Source organism: Lonchura striata, chromosome 3 (assembly GCF_046129695.1).
Source record: "Lonchura striata isolate bLonStr1 chromosome 3, bLonStr1.mat, whole genome shotgun sequence".
In the NCBI taxonomy this organism is placed as follows: Eukaryota; Metazoa; Chordata; class Aves; order Passeriformes; family Estrildidae; genus Lonchura; species Lonchura striata.
This window is the reverse complement of record NC_134605.1, coordinates 13070326-13094773: the sequence shown is the minus strand read 5'-3', so window position 1 is coordinate 13094773 and position 24448 is coordinate 13070326. Positions and strand designations below refer to the sequence as shown.

The following is a 24448-nucleotide window of genomic DNA, read 5'->3' as shown; positions in this document are numbered from 1 at the left end:
TTGGCCAAGTTTCTTTATTTGATACTTCACATCTTCACTCAATACTATTACTGAATGTTTGAAAAACTGTCCTGTACACCATGAATATACAAAATTTATCTGAAGCATTAAATCTGTAAAAATAGGAACAATTCAGTCAGACCAAGTGTAACTGAAGACCTGGCAGACAGTGAAGGGAATTCTTTTTCCGGGCTGAGACGCAGTCAGAAATTAAGACTTAACTAAAAGAACCACAGACTATTAAGGAAACAGAACTACGTAAATTAAGATTTTACTAATTTGTCAGAAGATAGGAGAGGGAAAGATAATGGATTTTATTTTAAATCAGTAAGCATAATGTGATTTTTAGAGACACCTTGGAGGTCTAATTACATACAACTAGAAAATTCACTGCCTTCAGGCACCCTCGTATCAAGTGCAAATCTGCGCAGTTATAGAATATATTTATAAAATATACTATATGCAAACATCTTTACAGAGCTTTAAATCAAGCCAAAAAGTAAATATACTTAATGGGACAACAGGAAAAAAAAAAAAAAATAAAAAATGTGGGCAGTGTGACTGTGGCCCTTCAAAGCCAGAGGAAACCACTCATTTTATCCGCAACAAAAAGAAGATGGGATTTGCACCTTAAAAGTTGACTGTTAACAAAAATGAAGAAAGTATCTTCTGTGCTTCTGAAAATTAACATGAAATCAGCTTTCATGACTTTTACATATTATTGTTATCTTAAAATAACTTCTAAACCACAATGTCAACCCTTGAATACCAATAACCAATCACATAATTGAAAGTGAAAGGGTTTCCCAGCTAAATTAAAATTAAAAACTACATAATTCTAAGGAGTGCAATGCTCTGGAAAAAGCTTTAAATTAAATTACTTTACTTGTAAAGCTAGTGTTAGGTTTTTTTAGTTAGAAAACAACTGGAAGCAAGAAAGCTGCAAGAGTACAAATGACAAAATCCTTTTTAGAAACACCACGTGAAAGAGTGAATTGTCCACTGATGCAGACAGAAACATCCATTTGCTACATTATTTGCTTCCTTACTTCATTCCATTGCATGTACACACAGCATAAGTATTAAAATGAAGAATAATAAATAAACTGGCTCAGATTACTAGTAAGGGGCAAAACACAATCCTGAATTGTGCTCTATCTAGTTTCTGTTTCAGCAGTCTTTTTCTCTTCAGTTCATGTGAAAAATCATAGTCAGACTTCCAAAAAGAGTCGTTCTTTTTTTTTATCAGAAACTTAAGTTCATTTGCCCAGGTTCATAACCCAAGACATTTCTGTGAAGAAAGCACAGTGCAAATTATAGGACTAATAAAATTTGCTTACATAGAAAGAAGTTTGCTTGATTAATGTTAATTGGTATCTTTATGAAATACATTGTAAAACAAATATTAAATAACAGGACTGAGTTTGTTGGGGCTTTTTCCTTAGACGTGTTTCCTCATCCCTCCTTTGAAAAGCTTACTGAATTACAAAAATCTTTAATAAAGTTCCAGTCTTCAGCAGATAATCATTATAAATGCTGCCAATCAATGCCAGCTAGAGTTTGATTTGCTTCTTGTGCATGTCCAATTTCCTCTGTAATACTGTGCTGCTGCCAGAGTTTTTGAATCTTTTTAAATCGCTCTTTGCACAGATGTAAGGGATTCCCACGTCTGAAAAGGAGATAACACTTATCAGGAATGATAAAACACTGCAACTAAGCACAAACACTCAGATGTGACATACTAAGTATTAGATAACCTTATAAAATACTACAATATTTAGATAACCTTTTAATATTATTCTATTATCAGAGCAAATCAATAGGTATTTGGATAAGTAACCTGCAGTGCTTCCTTATAGCTCAACAGTTCCCTCCAGCCTCTGGGAATGTCAAATCCAGCCCACAGAACTCCAAATGCAGGGTTTTAGCAACCTCTCTGGGTCGAACCAGTTCATATTCTCTGATTTTGGCTAGTTTCAGAAATAGCAAGTATTAACAATATCAAGTCCCTAAATTATCCTCACATAGGAAGCAGAGATAGGAGTTAAGACAAAGAACTACCACATTGAATAAAACAATATCATAGTATTTACACTTGGTACTAAATTAACACATAATTAAGGTTATAAAAACAAATGCACTAGATACAAATGAAATTTTCAGCCTTAGTTTCTAGTCAACTTCACAGATGCTAGAAAGATTTAACTTTAAGCAGTTTTCAAGACAACTGTTTTTAATTTGGGGAAGATTATCAATGAAACATTTTTGACCTAAACCCACATATTAACATTAAAATATCTGAAGATACTACATGCACCAGCAATGTAAAAAAATAATGTAACCAATATAATTAAAATAAAAAGACAACATAAAAAGTTATTTTTCCTAATTATAGATAGTTCTATAATTCTTGTCTTTAAAAGATGCAGCTTTTAAAATATTTACCTGAGTCCCTGGTCTGTCTCTCCATAGTCATCAAGATAAGGAGGAGGATAAAAACAGCCCTTTGTTTTCCCAGCTAAAAATAGCACCTGACATTCTCGTACTCTGGAGAGAAACAGAGAGAAGAAGAGAGAAGATTTTTAGGTATTGATTTTGAGGTGAATAGTTTCATAGACACTGCTTTTCCAGTTCTTACCTACTTTAATTCTGTATAATCTGCAACGACAGATTTTTAAAAGCACATTTTTTTAAACTGCATTTCTCATTCTCTTCCTGTTATAACTCCTAAGTAGCCATTAAAAACAACGTCATTTCATGTCTTAATATTTGCAGGCCGTGTAAAATACTCAGAGAACTACAGGAAAATAAAACTATTTTGCTTCTCATTAATCTTTGCCAAAGTGAAAACAGACATTATCTAGCCCTTCCCTGTATGCAGGAAGACAACTAAAATTAATTTTTATGTTTTCACAGCAACGGCAGCAACAAAAATGAAGTATTTACCTTCAGCATTTTGTAATACTTAAGTAGAAATAAATGCACATGCAAAACAAATTCCCTTGAAAATGAAATTTGAACTTTCTTTGGCATTTTATTTTCAAAGAAGCAACCTCCGAACCTTACCCCAAAGCATAAGAAGATGAATACACTTTAGTTTTTAGGCAACCCTGTTGTTAACAAAACACTGCCTGCAATCACATATATAGAACTATTAACGTAATGACTATACACACCATCTAACCCAGCAATAAGAGAAGAGGTGTTCAGCTCCTTACCTAAGGAATATGCCCACTCCAGAACCACAAGTGTATGTATGTGCAGTACAGGCTCCAACATCTTCCCCTTCAAGTTCAGTCTGACAGCAGTAACTCTGAGAACACAGCATGGTCCCACACACAAGGCACAATGTTGGGGCTCTGCTTTTGTCACCACCTGATTTTGGACACCTTTTGTTAGGAAAAAAAAAAAGAAAAACAAACCAACTGTATGTGTAAGCTCTAGACAGTAAAACAATTCAGAAGTACTTTTGAACATTTATACAGTTAACAGTTAGAATTTCTCTTTCACTGTTTCACTGAAATACAGGGCAGTTTGGCTGATAAATACTATGTGTCCTTTATGATTCCATACACAACTTCCTGAGACTTTCAGGTTAAAGGTTTCCCAGCCGATGAAAGAAGCAATAGACTTTGAGGTGCTCACTGTAATTGCATACAACTTACGAGAAATTGGATGCTTGGTTAATGAGGCAGCTGTAGTCGTCCGGAAGGTCTATTAATTTGTTGGATTCTCTTGCATAGCTAGAATAAAGCAATCAAATCAGCACTCATATTTCAGTGAATAATACACAAGCAACTTCAAACTCATTCATGTTTTCCTGACTCATCTAAACAACATCTGTGAGTAATTAATTTTTTAAAGTTTCCCTCTTTTCTGCTATTCTTTGAGTAAAATGGTAGCACATAAAAAGATAAACACAATACATCTCTCAAATAAACCACCTCCCCTTTCCTTAGTGTTGTTTTTTATGAATTTGAGAAAATTCAGAGGTGGAAAATACATGTCATTTTTATGTATGCTTTTAGCAAACCTAATTATGATGTCACTATAAATTTAAAGAAATATTTTTTCTCTCCTGTATAAGTTAGTTTGTATTTTATTTTTGTCACTAATATTGAATGGAAAATAGTCCAACTTTCAAGTTTAGGGAACTTCTATCCTGAAGATAAAGAAATATGCATGCCAAGAAAAGGACCTATTTAATATAAAATATTACATATTTGAAATATATTTAAAACTAACAGATACTATACACAAAATTCTAATAATCTTCAATTCTAGGAATAATACAAATTAGACTGTGAAATGCAAACAGAAGTTTGTAACAGAAGCAATGTACAAGGACATGCTGAGAGGAAAAAGAAATCATCACTGTCAAGTTAGACATAAGCTTGGGAAGAGCAGGTAAGAATCAGCAAAAGGAAAACATGGAAAAGATCCCATCACATGTGGCAAGAAATCAATTACACAACCAGAATACTCTTACTGTGTAATAAATTCTGTTAATAGTCTGGTGTTTTACAGATGAAGTGATTAATTTTTATTTTTATCACGGCCTTATTGTATGCATAATTTTAAAAGATTGACTATGTATTTAGCACAGGAGATGAAAAAGCAGGGATATGTTTTTAATGACAGCACTGTGAACTTGACATTGATTTCTAATTATTAGGATAATTGTTAGCAACTATTTTTACCCAGCCTTCAGAAAGAACAACACCCTAAATGCTTTTCTACACCCACTAAGTATTAAATGCATTCTGAATTCCAAGTAATTGTGCAGCAAGAACAAATGTATGAAAAGCTGATTTCCTTTTCAGCAACTGATTCGGCATTGGCTTTACTGAAGGAACTGGATTCTTTAAAAAGACAATTTAAAAAGGTCTTCAATGCCTAGTATTTTTAAAGAAAGGTTATATCTTTTAGCAACATCATTATTTTTGCATCAGAAGGTACAAAGTACTAGGAAACATGAGATGCAATTTTATGACTTCGAATTCCTGCACATCAGTCTAAATAAAACCCCACTACTAAACTTTGACTTAAAAATCTGCTCATTTTAGCAATATTTCCTTTCCTTACAATATTAAAAAAATCACTTCTTCCCTAATATCTTTATTATTCAATAAAGCAGAACAGATATTCTGTTATTATAAACACCCATTAGAAAAAGTATTTGGAGAAAGCTGCAGAATTGAAGATTTTCCCCATCTCTGATTAAAATCTTTTTATGTTTACCTGATAGCATGTCTCTTGCCTTCCAGATATCTTTTTACTTCATTGTTATTGCACCAACTACAAGAAAAAAAACTGGCTTTTAGCTTCAATAAATGACAGAAATACAAATAAGCAAAAAATCCAAGGTACATCTATTAAAAACCACTACAACCACAATGATTTATCTCAAAACACTTTCATAAACACTTTTCAAAATCTGATTCACTTCCAAAGGTATTCCTGGGAGAATACTTACACTACTATCTTGTGCAGATTCTTTATTATATTAAAACTAAGCACAAAAACACAACTCACCTTTCTATTAATGTGTTCAGAATCTCACTGTTTTCTTGAAAAAGGCAAGTGAGGTTGTTTGGCAAGGAAAGATAGCTACATAAGTGTTCAAACTGGTTTGCTCCATTTACTGAAAAACAAAAAAAGGTGTAATTCTCATAACTTCGTATTTACAAAGTTTATTATGACCATCTTCAGATTTACATTCTACCCTACATATGCCATATGTGGAGGGCAGTATAGAATGTTACCAACATTGATTATCTGGGGTGTAATATAGTGAATTTACAGAGATACAATAGAATGGTTTGGATTGAAGGGTACCTTAAAGTAAATCTCATTACAACCTCCCTGCCATGGGGGAAAAACCCTGCACTAGACCAGGCTGCTCAAAGCCCCATCCTACCTGGCCTTAATATTAATTATTAGCAGATGCTGATTGAATGAAATCAATGCAAGCAAAAGCAGGTCTCATTTGAAAACAGCAATCCATAAGAGTTTTGAAACAATCAAAATTTCCCTTATTAACAGAATGGAATCAATCACTGTTTTAAGTAATCTAGAATGGCATTTACCTCTATATTAAAAATACATTTTGAAAACAACTTTTGCCTTTTTCATTATGCTGACATGGTGCTGCACTGGTAACAAGCCCACATCCATTCAATCAGCTTCTTCAGAGGAGACTTTAAATGTAATTTATTTTGACCACTAATGCTTATGTCTTGAACACTGATTTAATACAGAACAAACAATACCTTGAATTTCTGAGGGTGCTGGGACTCCATTTAAGTAATGAAAAAACAAAGCAGAACATCTCAGAAAAGGCATGATTCCAGCTTTTAGATTCCTCCACAGGTGCCAGCCTGAGGAAATTTCTTTCAAGGCACTTAAGAGAATACAACAAAAAAAAGCTTGCTTTTATTTAATCATTTCAGTTTGAGAGCTATATTTAGTAAGTCTTCAGTCACACTTCATACTGAATTACTGACTTTAGCTGAAACAATCATTCTAGAAAGTGTTTATTTTCAAAGCAAACTCCAGGAAAAATAACAAACTAGAGATTCATAAAAAAATAACCAACTGGGACGGTAATTTAAGGAGAATTTTGCATAACCATTTCAGATCACAGAATGGTTTGGGTTGGAAGGGACTTTACAGACCATCTCATTCCAATCCCCCTGCCATGGGCAGGGACACCTTCCACTGGACTAGGTTGCTCTGAGCTCCATCCAACTTGGCCTTGAACGCTGCCAGGGATGGAGCATCTACAACTTCTCTGGGCAACCTGTGCCAGTGCCTCACCGCCCTTACAGGAAACAACTTCTTCCCAACACCTAATTTCACCTAAAACCTACTTGCTTTCCATTCAAAGCCATTCCTATCCTAACTGTACTCAGACACTGCAAATTCCACATTCTGCAAACTGACTACAAAAAAAATTGTTTCCAAACACAATCCTCATGAGCAGTTATCTTTCTGATCACAGATGAATTTGCAGGAATAGTTACTCAAATGAATCGAGAAGTGCTGGATTAGAAATAAGATGTAAGAGTTCCTAAGTTACAAGTGTCTTTGACAGCACTAATATATAGAATTCAGTCAGTAGTTAATAGTTCAGTTAATAATAGTTAATGTTCAGTTCAGGAGGGAGAAAAATAACATAAAATTTTATCAAAAGATCATGGTTTTACCTTCCTGTACACTGGCAAAGAAATTTATACAGTGTAAGCACAGCTACTTCCTCTTCACTGTTAGTGTTTTCTTGGTCCATGCCATTCTCTTCTGAAGAAGAAATAAGTAGTTAACAAATTGTTTCATATATACATGTTTATATAAAAGAATGTATTTTTTCAAGTTCTGATAAGAATGCCCAAACTATTCCACTGAGACAGAATATGATGCACTGGACAGCAGTTTTCTGCTGCACATCTTATCTGGTAAGTTTGTGCCATTGTCAGCTCCAATGAGGTCCTGGTTTAGTTATTCAGTTGGTTTGGCTTCTTGACATGCTTGCTTGGAGTTCCTTGCTTTTTGCAAACAACCCCTTATCCAGCTCCTCTAGCCAGGAGATATATTAATTTCTTATTTTGCTAACTGCAACTCATTCATCAGGCAATGCCTAAGCCAAGCCTGCAATAAACCGTTCAGGTGCTGCTACGGCAGCTGGAAAGCCAGGATTCATTAATAGCTACGCTCCACAAAACTCCCAGAGTAGAGCAATAAAGACAGCGTGACTGAACATTGATGAGTACAATTTACCAATACTCCTTGTGGGCTCAAAGACAGCACCAACAATTCTATCTTCTAAATGTAAACTGCACACATTTACCAGCTGCACCATAGCTTTTTCCTGAGTAAAGACTGGAGGAATTGTTTCAATAGAAGTTGAGATAAAGTGGCATTACCTGTTGATGAGGTAAGTAAAATTTGTATTATGTGTGCCATAGTGACAAGATGAAACAGGTGAAGATCTCCAGTGCCAAGACTAAGCCCTGAAAAATCCTGACAATGTATGGCAGGGAAAGAGAGCACCAAGCTTACCTGTGAAAGAAAACAAGGAAGTTGGTATATTCCTTTTCCTTTTGAATCTTCCCCTTTTCTCTGCCCATGCTGCAACTACACCCCTTGGAGGCAGCATACTACATAAGGCTAATTTTTAAGCTAATTACACAGACATTATTTAAGAGAACAACAATTATCTCTCAGGAAAGTTCTGAATCTCTTTAGTTTTTTGAGTTTGTTGTTTTGTTGGGGGATTGGTTTTCATGTATTTTGGGGTTTCTAATAGACAGAGTATGCATTATGTCTCACTTTTGATTTATAGAAAAGAATACTTTTAATTTAAGACTTTTATTAAGAATACTTTTATTAAATTTTAAAAGTCTTCAAAGTGTATTAAGTAGTGATACTAAAACCTGATATTTTGAAAGGCTCCTAACTAAAGAGAAAGTTTTCAATAGTTTTTATGTAGTGCTTACTGGATCGAAACATTATTAATATATATTAGAAAATACTTACCAATAAATGAAACATGTCAATATCAAGTATGCAAGGAAGATTCCCATTTTTTTCATTAGGCACCAGTGCTAAGTATTTTGGAGAGGAAAAAAATATTAATCGAACATTTATATATTAAAATATTTTAGTGTACTTCACTTAAAAAATGAGAGCCATCTCCTTCATTTACATGCCTAAAGAACTTAAAATACAAATGTACCTGTTTTGGCCAGAATCAATTCAAGCAAGAGCTGTTCAGCATTATTGGAAAAGAGTCTTGCCTTCTTTATTAAACAAAGCAATAGTGACTAAACAGAAACACTGATGGTTGTCTCTTGGACAGCTGCTCAAATAAAACTTCTGCAATTTGCTTAACTTCAGAAAACTGCCTGAACGTGCCTTACATAAATCATTTGCCTTACTGACTCAAAAAATCATGGCTATAGTATTTTCAATTTATCACTTTATCTCTAATTAAGGTAGAGCTAGGTGTTGGTCTCTCTGTGTAGTCTTTACAATAACCTTGAAGTATTAACCAAAGCACTCCAGCTGACAATAAAAATTCACACACTTAATGAATTCCAAGCACCTTCATCTAAAAGCAAACATAAAATTCAGTGTTTTGAAAAATGTTACAAGATATTTTAAGTAACAATCAAGGAACAGTTGCTTACTTCTTTACTCCAAGCAGTAAAGTCTGATTTGTTATAAAGCTACAGCTCTGGGTATATTTTAGAATGCAGCTGTAAGTATTAAGCTGCCAAGTTTAAAAACACTACTAGATTAAAAAATAGTCTCATCATGACAACTTAAAAATACTTCAGTTGAAGAGTGCTGCCTTGCTGGCCAAAAAATTGAGAGCTGAAGACATGTGACAGTTGGAAGCTATTTCTATTAGCAAACATTTTGCCACGACTCAGATTTCAAATGCTTTTCTTTTTGTCAGCATACAGCCACAGAACTCAACTCAAAAGTGTGAAAAATGTCTGTATCAAAAACATGACCAGAGCAAGGGACTTCCAAAACTGAACTTATTTTCAATAAGTCATCTTTATGTATTGTTTATGGAATATAGACAGATCATCATTTTCACTATTCCTAGCCTAAAAAAACAAAATAGCAGAAACTTTTCCTTCCTAAAAATAAAAGCAGTACAGTTGCTTATGTCAGTTGGAAGGTAGAAGAGCTTTGAAGAAATATTGATTCAAGTTTTCAAGAAAACCCAAAACACTCAGAACACCATATATTGCAAAGTTCCCACCAAACAGCAGCATTTTCTCTTCTGCTTCACATAGAAAACAGCTCAACCATTACTGCTACAAACTGTCAATTACGTTTTTCCCCATAAAGCTAACAACTGTTTCCTGAAGTAGCTGGTACCCATCTACTAGTAATTTCACTATATCAATGCATTTTAAAAGTTTCTCTGCTCTACTGACTGGAGATATTAAAGTTATCCCATTTTATAATACCCATTCAGAACTGTCCTCTCATGGGCAATTACTTCATTAGGCTGAACTTCAGACTTTTCATCTATATCTACTAATGCTTCAAGCTTGGAACATTTTGGCTGTTCTCATTAAAACTCTCAATTAACATATGACAGTATGTGTCAAAGAGAGAAAAGTTTGCAGATATATTACAGATTTCTGCAAATACCCTTTCCACACTACATTAATCTTAATTTCTCCATGTTTAAAAGTCCAATGGATTATTTTTGTGAAGGACCACATTTCCTTCTCATTTGCTCTAAGTATCTTTTGCTAATGAAGAATCAATAGAACTCCATAACAGCAAAATATCCATGCTTCTCTTGGAGCTACAGTCCAAAAGAATATCTTTTTTCTTGACACAACACATACAGGTGGAAATAGCAGCTCTTGGTTTATTACTTAATACTACTACATAAAATAATCTTCTTCTAATTAGTACTAACAGTCATTCTGAAAGCACTCATATATTTCTTCACAAAAAAAAAAGTATAAAGTGGCAAACTTACATGCTAATAGAGTACAAAAGTGACCCTGTACTGCTGAAAGAGATGAAACTGTCCAGTGAGCTGCTGCAAATCTTGTTAATGACGTAAGGCAGTCATCCTGTAAAAATAAAGAGACTGTCACAGTTAATGAAGTTCCTCAACATGAAAAGGTCTTTTGACTTAACAGCATTTTTTTTCAGGCCTCTCAACTGCAGTTTATGGGGGCAGTTTGATTGTGTAAGTATATGACAGATACTTATGTTAATGCAAATATGCAAGTTCCTTTTGGCATTCTTATTTTGACTGTTACCATGAGCAACTGCAGCCTTAATAAATTATGTGTTTATAGGAAAAAAAGTAACAGTTTGGCTAGATGTGGTTTTAAAATAGTTCACTGATCAGATACAGATCAACTAAAAAATAGGGTCCAACAAATAAAACTATCCAATAACCATAACTTAAAATGTAGTCACTGATGAAGTAGAAGTCCCTCTTTTTTCCACCAATTCAGAGAGGAATTGCTACTTGTTCCTTACCTGTCGACAAGGTAAATGACCAAATAATGGCTTATCTTCATCAGCTAAAATTCGTTCTGGAAAAAAGAAAACAAAATTAATGTTGTGAGTTTAACCAGATTCTGAAAATCTCCTACAAAGGAGTCAAATGAACAGATCAGTACCTATAGTCTGTATTGTGTAAGCACAGCTGCCCCAGCACATGATAGGTACACGCGGGTCTTCCTCATTTGGATGGACCTTCAAGCCTACTTTGTAAGTTGCTGTACCAAAAGTTGTCAGCATCTCTTTTATGCTCTCAGAATAAGGATTCCTGAAACAAACAAAACAGTATTACTAATTCATTCTTTCCTCCATTGGCAGCATAGTACCTCTAATGATAAGCATTCATCCCACAGATGAGCAATCGGAGTTTTAAAATTTAAGTGACAACTCCAATATCCTTCTTTGGATCTGGTACTCTGTAACCTCATTTTTTTCTGACAGATCCCTAGTTATTATTTGATTTTTTGTTTAGAACCAATCTCATTTTTAGTGTTAATACTATCTAGTCTTCAAAGACAATAAGGTCAAGGCTACATTACAAGAAACGTGTGTGACTGAAAGCTAAATCTTTCATCAGCTGGTATAAGAGTCTTGCATTTCGTGTGCTGCTGGCAGACCAGTGTGTGCACCATGTAACAAGTTTTGTTACGTTCCCTTGAAGTGAAGAGAGTGTGGAACCAAATGTAAATACACCTTTACAGATGAAATTACATATTAACATTCTCTCAATTTCATAGTCTTCCTTCATGTTTTACATGTTGTGCTGGCTATAATGATGAATCCTTCATCCAGCTACAAGCAGTACAAAACTTAATCTTCATGCTGTAATTATATAACTGCAGCATGTTTCTGCACAACGACTTAGCACATTCACTATTGAAATTCTACTGAATTACTTAGGACTTCTGGGATGGACTTCAATGTCATCATCATAATAATATTAACTTTTTAAATTAAAGCAAAATTCGTAATTTGCCCTAATTATTGAGACCTTCTAGCACAGAAGTTGCATTCTATTTTCATGTTATGATTTCATGATTAATTTTTAATGATATATTAATATGTAAATACATACTTCAGTTTGAAATTAGGTCTAAATCCTTCAGGTAATTGTAGCTGATCCATTTTTTCTGAATGACCAGAATGGCCTGTACAAACAAAAAGTAATAAATCACTGATTATTTACCCATATGTAATTTCTACATTATAGAAAGCTATAGAAGTAGAATCTGAAATTCCATCACTAGAAACTGAAATCCCAAGCTGATCTTGCCACTTATGCCATCATCTTTAGACTCCATTGTGGCAGAAGCAAAGTGCTTGGTCTTTTCCATGAATGTATCTTTTTCACAAGATTTCCTCAGACTTACTTGCACAGTCTTCATTTCGTAGTAAATGCAGGGCTTTTACTTGCTGGGATACTGTTTTGATCCACTGAGTTAGGTTTGGTTGGCTTGAAAAGTCTAACCTGTCAAAAAAAAATCCCCAAAAAAGTGTTAAAACAATCTGTAAGACAGAATTAGTATTTCATAAGCATTCCAACATCATTAATCTGTTTCTCAATGGGCTTTTTCTCTGCTGTTCGTGCATTTTTCTACATTCAGTTCTTTTTCTGCAGGTCCTATGCTTTCCTAATATACAATAACAAAGTAAAATCTAAAAACCAAAATATGAAGACAAGTAATCCACTCAAGTTTATCAGAACAGAAGACAACAAACATTCAGGAAGGTCTTCTGGGGTGTAACTAGTTTGGCATCTTGTTTTCTTACACTTATTGAGGACATTTATAAACCAAACTGACCTGTTAAACAAAACCCTTGGTGGAGGAAGCAGAGGAATAACAGTGTTGCTCAAGCATTCACAAAGTGGGCAAAGGAATTCACCATTTTCTACATCGTAACTTGTGTGTACTCGTAATCTTTGCTGTCTTCGTTGCTCTTTTGCTTGGACTGCATCAAAATACCTTTAAAAAAGAGAAGACATTAGTGGCAAATTATTATTACTTGAACATAGAAATTAAAATATTCTCAGGAAGACACAGTTTTGCCTTTCCTTAAATATAGGTAAGATTATTATCAGAAAGAAAAACCTCTACGCTCTGTGTGATAAAGTATTAGTGCTTTCGGCTGCCAAAATCTACCCTAAAGTGCAGAAGTTCACTGGGATGTTAAATTCATGGTTAAGTCTGAACTGTACATTTAGGAAAAAAGTGCATGAAGCAGAGAGAAGTTGAAGCATTAAAAAAGCCAAAGCATAAAACCAAAGCATAAAACCAAAGCATAAAACCAAAGCAAACCAATAAACAAAAAAAAACACCAAAGAAAACAAAACACCACAGGCAAACAAAGGCCTCCAAATAAACAAAAAACACTAAGAAACAAAGAAACAAAACCAATAAAAAAATGCAAACTAAGCCATAGAACCCAACTCATTTTTACATAATTTTTTTAAGAAGATACCATGAGCATTATCCTTGGGTGTTTTCTACTACAGGTCACAACCAAAACAGCAGCAGCCAAAAAAACTGTTGGCTGAACCCTCTATGAAAAAGCAACTGAATTCACTGCTTTGCTAAATGTAACCACTATTCCAGAAGCCTCTGATGTGGTTTAAAGCATGCCCAGTGATGACCCAAAATTATCTGAATACAGGCACCTAAGAGCATTTCCAGGAGATTATGGTAACCACAAAAGACTGTACACTAGCTATACAAGAAGATTAAAAACCTATCTTCAGTGAGCAGTGACATCAAAGACCACAAATGAAACCTGTGTGTGGTAATAGCCACAGAGTCTCTGGGAGCTCCTAACACTCTTCATACACAAGGCAGAATCTGAAATTAGGCCCTTCAGAAGCCATGCTAAGGAGCAAAGCAAGGGCTTAATCAAAGTCAGAAGCATGAATGGTTTGAATTTGTCATGTGGCATTAGCACCACACAGCACTAAGCATATTTATATGACTCCAAAATCAAAGAATAAAAAATAACTGCAAAAGGCTTTATTAAAATGCTGGGAAACAAAGGATAAAATTGAGTTTTTGTTGAAGATTAACTAGGTCATTGATGTTTCTACTTCAAATTAAATCTGTTGGAGGAATTAAGAGTGCAAGGGATGCATTGACATTTAAAACCTCAGTAAAGAGAAGAAGAAGCAGCAAAAGTGGGCCTAGCAGTGAACTGCAAAAAAACCCCAAAAAATCTGAGCTCCAGATACACATGCACCACAGAGAATTATGCATCAGGATAGACAAGGAAAGGGAATGAAAGCTGCCATGCATAGCTTTGGACTCTTCTTTACCAAGATGACAGTAAATGAAAATTATTTTGAGTATGTTTACAGCATTTGATTTCTACTCCCTTTTTTCCAGCAGAAAGCTGTTTTAATCACTTCCTGAAATTCCTTTTCAAGTTTACTGTGTGTTAGGAATTTTGCCATTAAAATTAGTGCCATTAGACAAACTGATAATATAACATGTTATTTGAACTAAAAACTTAAATATAGCCTTTTACCTTTGCCAACAATGAGCATGCATAATATGTCCACAGCTACCCGTGTGTGTTCCACAGGACAGATCTGGGTGCATGAATAAGGGGTCATACTTTTCTGTATTTAAAAGAAAAGAAACCAAACAACTTTGAAATAAACATTTATAAAAGACTTGATGGCAGATTAATGTTGCCACATTTGCATTATTATTTAACTTTATTATGATGAAGCACAAAACACATTAATAATCTGTAACAGCCTATACTGTTTAAATTATTTAAAAGTATCACTTTACTTTGGTTTGAGTGTATTGAGTGTAGCACTGTACTTAAAGGCTTCAAACCAAGCTTTCAGAGGTGTTGGGCCCTGGTACAAGTCCCCAGGATCAACCTGCAGTGTTGGTGGTTCAGCACCATCAAACAATGAGTTCAAGGACATTGATCTTCAGAGTGAGAGTGCAAAAAATTCAGTGCAAACACTCTTATCTGTTTACATATACAGAACCTAGAGAAACCTTTGTAACAATGCCCTTGCTCACTGATCTGTTTCACAAAGTGCCTAAATCCAAGATTTTTTTATCATCACTAAGAGGCATTTCAGATGATATAACTGAGAGGAAGAAAATGTACATCTCCTGCTTTTAAAGAACTACATTAAGACCTCCTACCTCTGATGTTACATGCATGGTTTAAGAACAAACACTTCTGATTTTCAGGGCTTTTTCAACAGTTATAAATAATTAGTCACAAATGAATGGCAGAACACTGAGCTCATGCCTCACAGTGATTTACATTATTCAGCACACATATTTCTACCTCACCAAAAATATGGGAGTTTTGCCACTGATTACAATGAAGCCATTCACAAACAGTTAATGTAAGAAGACTATGTGACTGTCTCAGATGAAAAAATGTTGTTGTCACAGTAACCCCAACACTCTTTAATATTTAAGACAACTATGAACAGTACTTACCAGGGTCTGGAGTAATTTTGTTTCTATTTTTAGACAACACAGTTGATCGTTGAATAAATGCTGCCAAGACCATAGCCCTGCTGCCCACTTTAACTTCTTGCTCCTCCTGGCACAATATACACATAACAACCTGTCTGGGTTCAGCTACTCTGGTTTGCTCTGGACCCAAGGCTGTGAGTTTTGCATCCGAAATTACAGGGCTAGAATATTTAAAGAATATTAGTGAGCAAATTATTTGAAAAACATTGTCATTCAGATCATGACTTACGTGTGCTTAGTGAGTTTCTTAAATTTATGATAAATGCTCCCGGACAAAAAGTAGCTTTTGTGTTTATGTAACAATTCCTATGTGCCCAGAAGTAGTATGTATTTTCTAAAAAAAATTTATAACTCTCCCAACAGCATAACCCACTCCAGTTTAACACAGTAAACGAATCTGCAGCCCTCCATCATCACCATCCCTTAAGTGTCTGATATGAATTTTGAAAACATTCTCCACCTCCCCACAAAAGCATTAGCATTCTCTAATTAGTATTTCCAACTACCAAACAGATTTTCTTTCAGATCTTCAACAGACATACAATCAGTTATTTCCAGCTTACTATGTTTAATAGCATAGTCTCTTCAGCATTATTAATAATTCACTAGGTGATTTTGTACAAAAAAATATTTGCCTGGTTATGTTTCTATTTATCCCACAATTCTGACAGAGATGGGGAGGGAAGCATTTCATTTACTGCTGGGCTTTTTGTCTCAGAAACTAACGAATATTTTTCCATCAAGATGGAAAAAAAAGAGCTTTCTAAAGCTGTAACAATAGGACAATCTCATGTAAACATTAATGAGAAAAAATTTAAACAAGATGCCTTTACCTATTTTCATGGACTCCGGAGGTTGAAGTATCCAGCTCCTCCAGAGTTTGCTGAAAGAGTTCTTTGTTTTCATTAATGAAGTGCCGTTGCATCTCAGACATCTGGGCCATGATCTTTTCCCTGCGCAGTCTGGCAATCTCAGCTTTTCGCTTCCTCTCAGCTTTGTCTTTATCACGTGAACTCTGAAATTGTATTGTTCACTGTCATTTTTGAAGTCTTGTTACAACAGATTATTTAATTTAGCTACCACCATGTGTAATTTCTACTAACCTCCAAACAATGAAAACCTCATAAAAGACAAAAGTAAAGTCTACCAAAGAGTTATTTTGTGCCCTCTTTTCCTTAGCTTGTGTTCAATGCCAGATAGAACTGCAGATGTAGAAGGGAAACCTCTTCCCCTCAACCGTTAACTATATTTTTTATTCCTCTTCCCTTTAAGCACTCCTAGGATAGAAGGGTAAGAGAGTGACATGTCTCATCTACGGTGCTGCTCTCCCTCCCCAGCAGCTGCATTCCTCAGCGGAGCACTACAGTGTGCAGTACCTAGAATGTCACGTCCAGCTACAACTCATTGGCAGAGCTTTTCTGGAACAACCTGCATGGTAAGAATATATAGAGAACCATTTTTTTAGCAACTTTCCATGAAGTCTAAAATTACTGGAACACCAAAAACATTTAATGCTGTGACTGTACTGCATACAATTCTATGGAGTAGAATTGCAAAAGATTTGGAGACTACAATGTATGAAACAAAGAAACATAGCTTAAGGACTTTACCAATAGGCTCTTCAAACAAATGAGTTTGACCTATAAACTGTGAGACAGATGTTCAGAAGTTACTAATGTTTCCCGTGTTTGATTTAGTGCTACAATTAGAAATATAGTCCTTTGCCAGTCACCCTCCAGACCTGTTCTAGATTAGCTCTTACAGATTGCTTTTACCTCCTCCATAATATTTCCTTCTGTCTCGGCCACAGGACTTGATGAAGAGCTTTCTCTTAGCTTTTTAATAGTATTAAATGTCTGTAAGAAAAAAAAAAACAACATCTTTAATTTGTTTGGGACATGAGAATACAACTGTATATACACTATAATCCTGACTATACAATGTGCAGTATTGGAATCCAGAAGAGTAAAACTAGGTACAACAAATACACATGGGAAATAAGGATATCATCCCAATGTAATTAGGAAAGTTTCAAAAATCTTATTTCCATTATTTTCAGTGGTTATATATAATATATTTACCTTCAATATCCATCTGATCATGTCCTTGTGCACTTCCAGATGAGATGCATTTTGCAATGTTTCTAGCATAGCTAGAATACTAGGGGAGTTATTGGGTGCCTCTCCTGGTTCTGAGAGAAAAAATGAGAAAAATTACAATGAGAATTGGTTATACCATTACTGGCAAATTAATCACTCACTACCATTAAAAACAAGAAACCCCAATGCTAGCTCAGCAACTGAAGAATTTCTTCAACAAATAGACACAATACGTAATTTTTAATACTCCCCCACTGCAAATCATTTCATGAATATCTTCCAAATCCTGAAAAGTTTTGCTCGATGACTGTATTTTGTTACAAAAGAAATGCACTGTATGTGCTCCCTGGCTGTTTTCATTTTGGGAACCTCCAATATTTTATTTCCCACTACTTTAAATGGAACTTTCATGTGTTAGCAAAACTAGAGGCATTAGTCGGACAATACAAAGGAGGGACAAGATTAAAAGACTATTTAAGAACGCAACTATGATTTTTGCAATTGCATCTGATCATGTGCAGCAATCTTTATTAAGATGTTAAAGATATTAGGAATCAGATCTGGAGGGAATTATTAAACTTCTGGATTTCTCCTCTCCAAAATGCCTTTAGTATTGTACCATCATAGAATCTACATGAGTAGAAAGCATTATCGGCAGTTGATAACATTTTGATGGATAAATAAATATACCCTTCTGGTAAATGCAGTTTCAGAAAAATAAAATATGAGATCCTGGTATTTTCAGTTATTTCAAATTTGCTATACATTTGAAAAGAAAGGCATACTTGATATTTTCTGAGTGAAGGTAAATGTTACAACATTCTCCTCACTGAGATTCTCCAGATGTTGTTTTTCTTCTTGTAGTGCCATTCCAATCAAATGCAAAACCTAAGTAAAAATCACAAATTTTAGTTCTTTTCTTACATGGTTCACATAATCTTGCTATATAGTTTAAGTAATTAATTAAGCAACAGGAAAAGTCATGTAATACAATTATTATATGTAACAAATATATTTGAAGTTATTTCTACGTACAGAATTCCAAAGCTACATTACACAGAAGCAACAGTGTTTGTTTAAAACCATATAAAATCCATATTTAAATACTTGCCTCTTTCTTTTTGCTGTCCTGACTAGTGAGTGAGAAGTCAGTACTTGTCATCTTTCTCCCTACCCCCTGCATGTTACTATTGCAAGTCTCTGGACAGAAGAAGCATGAAGCAGGCTTTAAGTCCTTTTTATACACAAAGTTTAGTGACAAAAAATTAAAATTTGTAAGTTAAATTTGGTCTCTCTAGAAACACATTTTAAAATAATGTTAATTTTCAGGTCAGTGAAGAGCTGTAATCTCCTTCGACTTAAAAAATGTAGTTACCCTATTTAGCACCATGATAGTCTGAATGGCATTTTGCAACTGAGATACTTCATTCTTGGTGGCAAAATCTGTCATGCTGCATCAGCCATTTCATAACCCTATACAAATTGGCAGGATGCTCCAGACACAAAGGTTTACTGATGCCTGGAATCAACACTGACACCCATGTAAGGAAAAGATAATCACCCAAAAATCTGTAACACAACTGGAATGGAAGAGACCAAGTATCTACAGAAAAAGTGGCAAATCCTGAAGAGAGTTTTGAAGTTTTTAAAATTTGTTTTAATAAACAGCAGTTACTTTCTTGTCAGTCTATTCCATCTATTTAACAAGATCTCACTAGATATGTGCCATCTCTTGAAGATGTCTCAAATCCACCTTTGCAAGTGCTTCCAAAACAAAAGTGGTTGACTTGGGAAAGATGCAGTACAACTGCATGGCACCATCACAGAGAAATGCCACAAGTTTCTGAGCAAGTGACAGGTCCCTAATGAATTTCACAGTTTTGAGAATGGATGAATTTTAGTTCAGTCAAAAAAAGAAAACCTAAACTACTCATTTTATTCAAACCTATTAATTTTATTCAAAACCAAGCATTCTTACATTACTTAAATATAACTACATTGTTGTGATTTATAATACCAATATATCGTTCAATTTTCAACTTTTTTTGTGTTATACAGAGCTGCTTATGTTAATTTAAACTTGGTTGTAAAAGGTAGTATACACTCAATAAGACTGGATGTCAAAAAATTAATACTCAGTTTCAAAACTGGGCTTTCACTGCAAAATGTTATTTAAAAATCCATTAATACTTTAAAAAAGTTTGGATTGGACCTTAAACCAACAACCCTGCCCAATATAAATAGCCCCTGGATGGCAGTTTACTACTCATCTCTGAACAGCTCAGAAAATTGCAATCACAACATGAAAATCTACAGTAACCCTCCATGTTTCTAAAGATAATTTGTTGCTATTGGACATGAAATGAGTACACAGAAGCTTGGTAAGTTTAAAAGAGAAAAAGACTCAGTTTGATTTAAACATCTGGTATTTATAGGATTTTAAAAGTGACTATGGAGTGGAGGATGGAATTACCATCTCTCCAACCACACTCATCTAAAGATCAATCTTTTCTCTCTACCCACAGAGAAATATGTAAACTATTTTATTTATACATGAAATTGTGTGGGAACTCTGACTTATAAATATGTAAACATTATCAGAAGGCTAAAGAAGTTTTATGAGAACTTTAAAACTTTCAAAAGAACTATAAAAGAAAACACTTTTAAAAATCAGGTCAACAATCATTATAAATTGCAAGGAACAAACAGCTCACTTAAGTTTGCCAAAGTGGATACATTTTCAAGTTAGAAAATTCTGTTGTGCACTTTCATGGTTTTTTCCTAGTGATTTAGCCTAAACTGAAAATAAGCAAAGGAAAACCAAGGAAAAAAAATCAGTATCTGCTTAATATGCAACAATTTAGATTAATGGCTTCTCTATCTCAATAAACATTACTGCCACTGATTCAAGCAGAATTCTTCCCTCTCATGTATATCCCATTAGAAATTTACCTGGGTCTTCCATTCTCTTATAAAAATAAATTGCATTAAGAGGCAGAGGGGTTGCCCTAGTTTTGCATATCAGGAAGTACCACTTATTTCTCATTCACAGTATTCTTGGTATTTCAGACACCAAGCAAACAACTCAAATCTATAAAATCACATTAAAATGCTCTAATGAACATTCCTGCATTAGCATAAGTTTAAATAAAAAACCCATACCCTTTGCAGCATGGACTCTGACCAGGCATAGCCATTGTGCTCCACTGTCCACTGCAGTATAGTTCCCATAATGCACAGCATGACATCAGACTGCAGGATATTCACCAGGCTGGCAAAAAGTGGGCAGAAAGGAGGAAGAGCTGGCGGTGGAAGTGCTGAAAGGGAAATTGGTGCGTTTGACATTTCTCCAAAATTTGCAACACCCAATTAAAATGTCTAATTTAACAGCACAACCCAAGGCGGGGGGAGGGTTGGAACCAGATGACCTTTATGCTTTCTTCCAACCCAAACCCTTCAATGATGCTAAGGCAGAACACAGCTGCTTGATAAAGAGCGTTACCAGTACAGGCTGCAGCATTCAGCATGGCTTGTGCGTAACAGAAAAGCCAAAGGAATAAGCTCTTCAGAAGGCTGGTTCCATGACAAATCAGATCCCCGGCTATAGCCAGGGAGACATAAGAAAAATTGCTTAATTTCTAACCAACTTCTACTCTAGCCCTGGAATAGGCTCTTAGTTGGTATAAATGTCAGGGCAATACACAGCTTGATATGTGATTCCCTCTTCTCCCATCTCCTCTCAAAAATAAATACCTGTATCTTCTCTGTTCTGTCTTTTCAGCTTTCTCTGTGCTTCCTCTGCCTGAAATAGAAGAACATTGCCAGCATTACTCAAAATCTGTACCAAGATAAAACTAATTAAAAAAGCATTCATGCTTTACTACATTGTTACTGTTTTTCCCAGCCTTAAATAAACATTAAAGCTTTCATATCTTTGCAGTTTGTCTTATGTTCTACTTGTAAAGTAGGGCATGCAACTTCAAAATTAATCTTTTCTCTAGAGCCAGCCTGGATCCTTTGCCTAGCATAAAACTGTAAGGCCAGTTTGAGCTAAAATGGCAATTTCCATAAAGGTAAGGGAAAATACAGATTGTTTTAAATACTTTCAGTAAAATAAGATGCAAGGGAACCCACAGACAAGCTCCTGAATGCCCACTGATTTCAACAGATCTGTATAGGGCACAGGATCCAATGGCACGGAAATCACTGCAAAATCTTGAGCAAATTTTCAAATATCCAGCTGGTAGTACTTCTTCACATAAGTAAGCTTTGGAAAAAGGCAAACAAACAAAAAAAAAAGGCACAAAATAAGGCCCAGGAAGTTAAACTACTAGTTACCTTAGATTGCTCTGCCCTTGAAAAGTGATAGAAATACAGATTGAAGCTCTTGGCACATTCTGGTTTTAATTCATATAGCCCTCTGCCTGTTAATCCAGGTTTCCTACAAAAAACCAAGTGAAACAAAACACTTTATGTCCACTGACTCTTAACCTCTGAGCATAAAAACTAGAACAGCTAACAAACACTGCCTAACAGCCATTGTAGAAATTAAGTAACAGTATTAAGAATTCTGCACATGATTAAAGCCTTGGGAAATCACCATGACTAAGCCTTCTTTCTTTCATTCTCTCATTTTCACTAATTGAGACATTCCATTCCTAAAGCTGAATCATTAGAATAAAGAGAAACATACTTGAAACATGCCACTTCTTCAATCACACTTTCCATCCCTGTCTCTCTGTTCTCCTACATGGAATGAAAAGGCAAGACAGTGTGTTACTGTAGTTCTTGGAATAAACACATTCCAATATCATACAATACTAGAGAAAGCATGCAGTACCGAATGTAGAACGAAGTCATTTTACTGGCACTCAAGAGAACTCAAAACCACATAACATGAAAATACACTCAGGAACACCATCTCTGCAAAATGTTCTTTGAAAAAGTCATGCCATTCTAACTGGTTCATTTGTACTGCTTTTCCCTGTCATAATGAACTTGGATGTAACAGTATCAGAAGAAACTGAGTTAGCTCACTCAGCACATTTTTACAATACATATCCAGTATTTCTGATTTCTAGGCCTTGAAATTTAAATAAATACTGGAAAGCTAAAAAGACTAGTTACTGAAAAATGCTGAAACAACCACAAAAGGCAGCATGAGACCTCAGCTCGAATATGTAACAATACTTCACACACAAATTTTCTTTCAATATTCCCATCCCCTTCCTCCAATACATATTTCACTGCAGTTACCAGGCAAGGGAAAAAGCATTTAGGACTGACAATATAATTTAGAACTCCAGCTTAAATCAAATTTGCTCTTTCATGCAACACTAAATTATTCTTAAATAATTTTGAAATCTGACTTTTCTAATAGTTTCAGTCTAAAATATTTAGAAAAAAATAAAAATATTTCATAGTTTATCCTTAAAATTATCAGTACAGTAAACTTTAACTTTGGAATTCTAACTGTCTTAAAAAATATTCTTTAAAAGATTGCTTCAAATATGCTAAAAGGAAAAGGAAAGCAAGCTTTGCTGTCCTACAGAAGTACTTATAATAGAATTCAGAGAAATTATTCTGTTCATGCAAATGAAGCATTTATGTTACACAAGTCATAATACAGTGTCTGATTCCATGTCTTTTCACTTATTGTTAGGCTTTAAAATATAACAGCTTATATTTCTGGATAGTTCTAACAACCCACTTCCATACATCTAATTCGGGGTGTACAAGCAGCCTGCAGAGACTGCTGGCCAGATGGCCTGATTAGAAACAGTATTAAAAAGAGAAAGGAACTGAAGAAGCTCTCAGACTCCTGCCTCTTTTATATGCTGTTCCTTCTTTGCCTCTTTCCTACCCTTGCCACGAGAACTATTAACTTGTACCCATGCTAACCTTGCTTTGAGCATAATCATGCTGCTCTCATTCCACATTAAGTGACATGAACTTGCATAAGACAATTTTTCAGCAATCAGCCTTATAAAGTGGTTCCCTCCTTCACACTCAGTTACTTACATCTTCAGGGAGTGCCTTTACCAATTCACTGTGAGCCATTGGCCTGATGCTCAGCTGATGGATGATCTCTCGCTTGATTTCATCCGTTGCATTTATCTGTCCTATTCCAGGGCTGAACCTTTCACCTGTAGAAATAAAATACACCTTTTGGTGTTGTTGGTGTTTTAAAATATTTTTTTAATCTTTTTCTCAAATTAAATGCCAGAAAATAGGGTGCCTTCTGTGAGATCTTGTGCTCACCCACCAGTGTTCAAAGATTCATTACATTGATATAAGCTAGTTCCAAGGCTTTTCTCCTAGGAAAGAAGTCAGAGCTACAGGATGTTCACAACAGAACTGAACCTGAGATAGCAATAAAAAATTGCTCAGACCATTAAAAGCCTAAATTTAAAAAATTAATTAAATATTTTTTGAATTAAATATTTTTGAACTTACCAACAATCATTATAATGAGGTATAGCATCTCTTCTATAAGAGTGTTATTTTGTTGAACGACATCCTGAAGCAAAACAATAAAATAAAATACATTTTTCAATAATTATTCCATATGCTGAAAATACTTTTTCAGTGATTCAAAACATTGCCTGTTTTCACCCTAGCTCCTAAACTGAGCTATGCTGAAACAGCATCGTAAGTGCAAAAATAATGCAACATTTTCTGACATTTACAAGTTTGACAGGTAAAAACATTTATGCATACTTCAAACTGGCCAAATGAAATTAAAATAGGATAAGTTTTGCTTTTTTATTAAGAAATAGCTCTGTATTAGTACAACAG

The 24448-nt window shown here is 34.8% G+C and overlaps 1 protein-coding gene across 2 annotated transcripts in view; it reads right to left on the bottom strand.

Annotated features, from left to right (window-relative positions):
- UBR2 (ubiquitin protein ligase E3 component n-recognin 2) overlaps window positions 1-24448 on the bottom strand; it is a 55256-nt gene continuing 30808 nt past the window's right edge. For both annotated transcript variants that reach the window (XM_021547609.3, XM_021547608.3), the window contains exons 20-47: window positions 24107-24170; window positions 23672-23796; window positions 22344-22396; window positions 21989-22091; window positions 21404-21452; window positions 20813-20967; window positions 18436-18538; window positions 17633-17742; window positions 17327-17407; window positions 16385-16566; window positions 15513-15712; window positions 14563-14656; window positions 12855-13016; window positions 12423-12520; window positions 12128-12200; window positions 11172-11320; window positions 11029-11084; window positions 10514-10610; window positions 8536-8603; window positions 7923-8058; window positions 7209-7299; window positions 6273-6403; window positions 5536-5644; window positions 5242-5298; window positions 3666-3743; window positions 3219-3389; window positions 2446-2547; window positions 1-1669 (exon numbers count right to left, since the gene is read on the bottom strand). In XM_021547609.3, coding sequence (XP_021403284.1) covers window positions 1528-1669; window positions 2446-2547; window positions 3219-3389; window positions 3666-3743; window positions 5242-5298; window positions 5536-5644; window positions 6273-6403; window positions 7209-7299; window positions 7923-8058; window positions 8536-8603; window positions 10514-10610; window positions 11029-11084; window positions 11172-11320; window positions 12128-12200; window positions 12423-12520; window positions 12855-13016; window positions 14563-14656; window positions 15513-15712; window positions 16385-16566; window positions 17327-17407; window positions 17633-17742; window positions 18436-18538; window positions 20813-20967; window positions 21404-21452; window positions 21989-22091; window positions 22344-22396; window positions 23672-23796; window positions 24107-24170 — 3039 coding nt within the window. In that variant the 3' untranslated portion in view covers window positions 1-1527. The remainder of the gene's footprint in view (window positions 1670-2445; window positions 2548-3218; window positions 3390-3665; window positions 3744-5241; window positions 5299-5535; window positions 5645-6272; window positions 6404-7208; window positions 7300-7922; window positions 8059-8535; window positions 8604-10513; window positions 10611-11028; window positions 11085-11171; window positions 11321-12127; window positions 12201-12422; window positions 12521-12854; window positions 13017-14562; window positions 14657-15512; window positions 15713-16384; window positions 16567-17326; window positions 17408-17632; window positions 17743-18435; window positions 18539-20812; window positions 20968-21403; window positions 21453-21988; window positions 22092-22343; window positions 22397-23671; window positions 23797-24106; window positions 24171-24448) is intronic.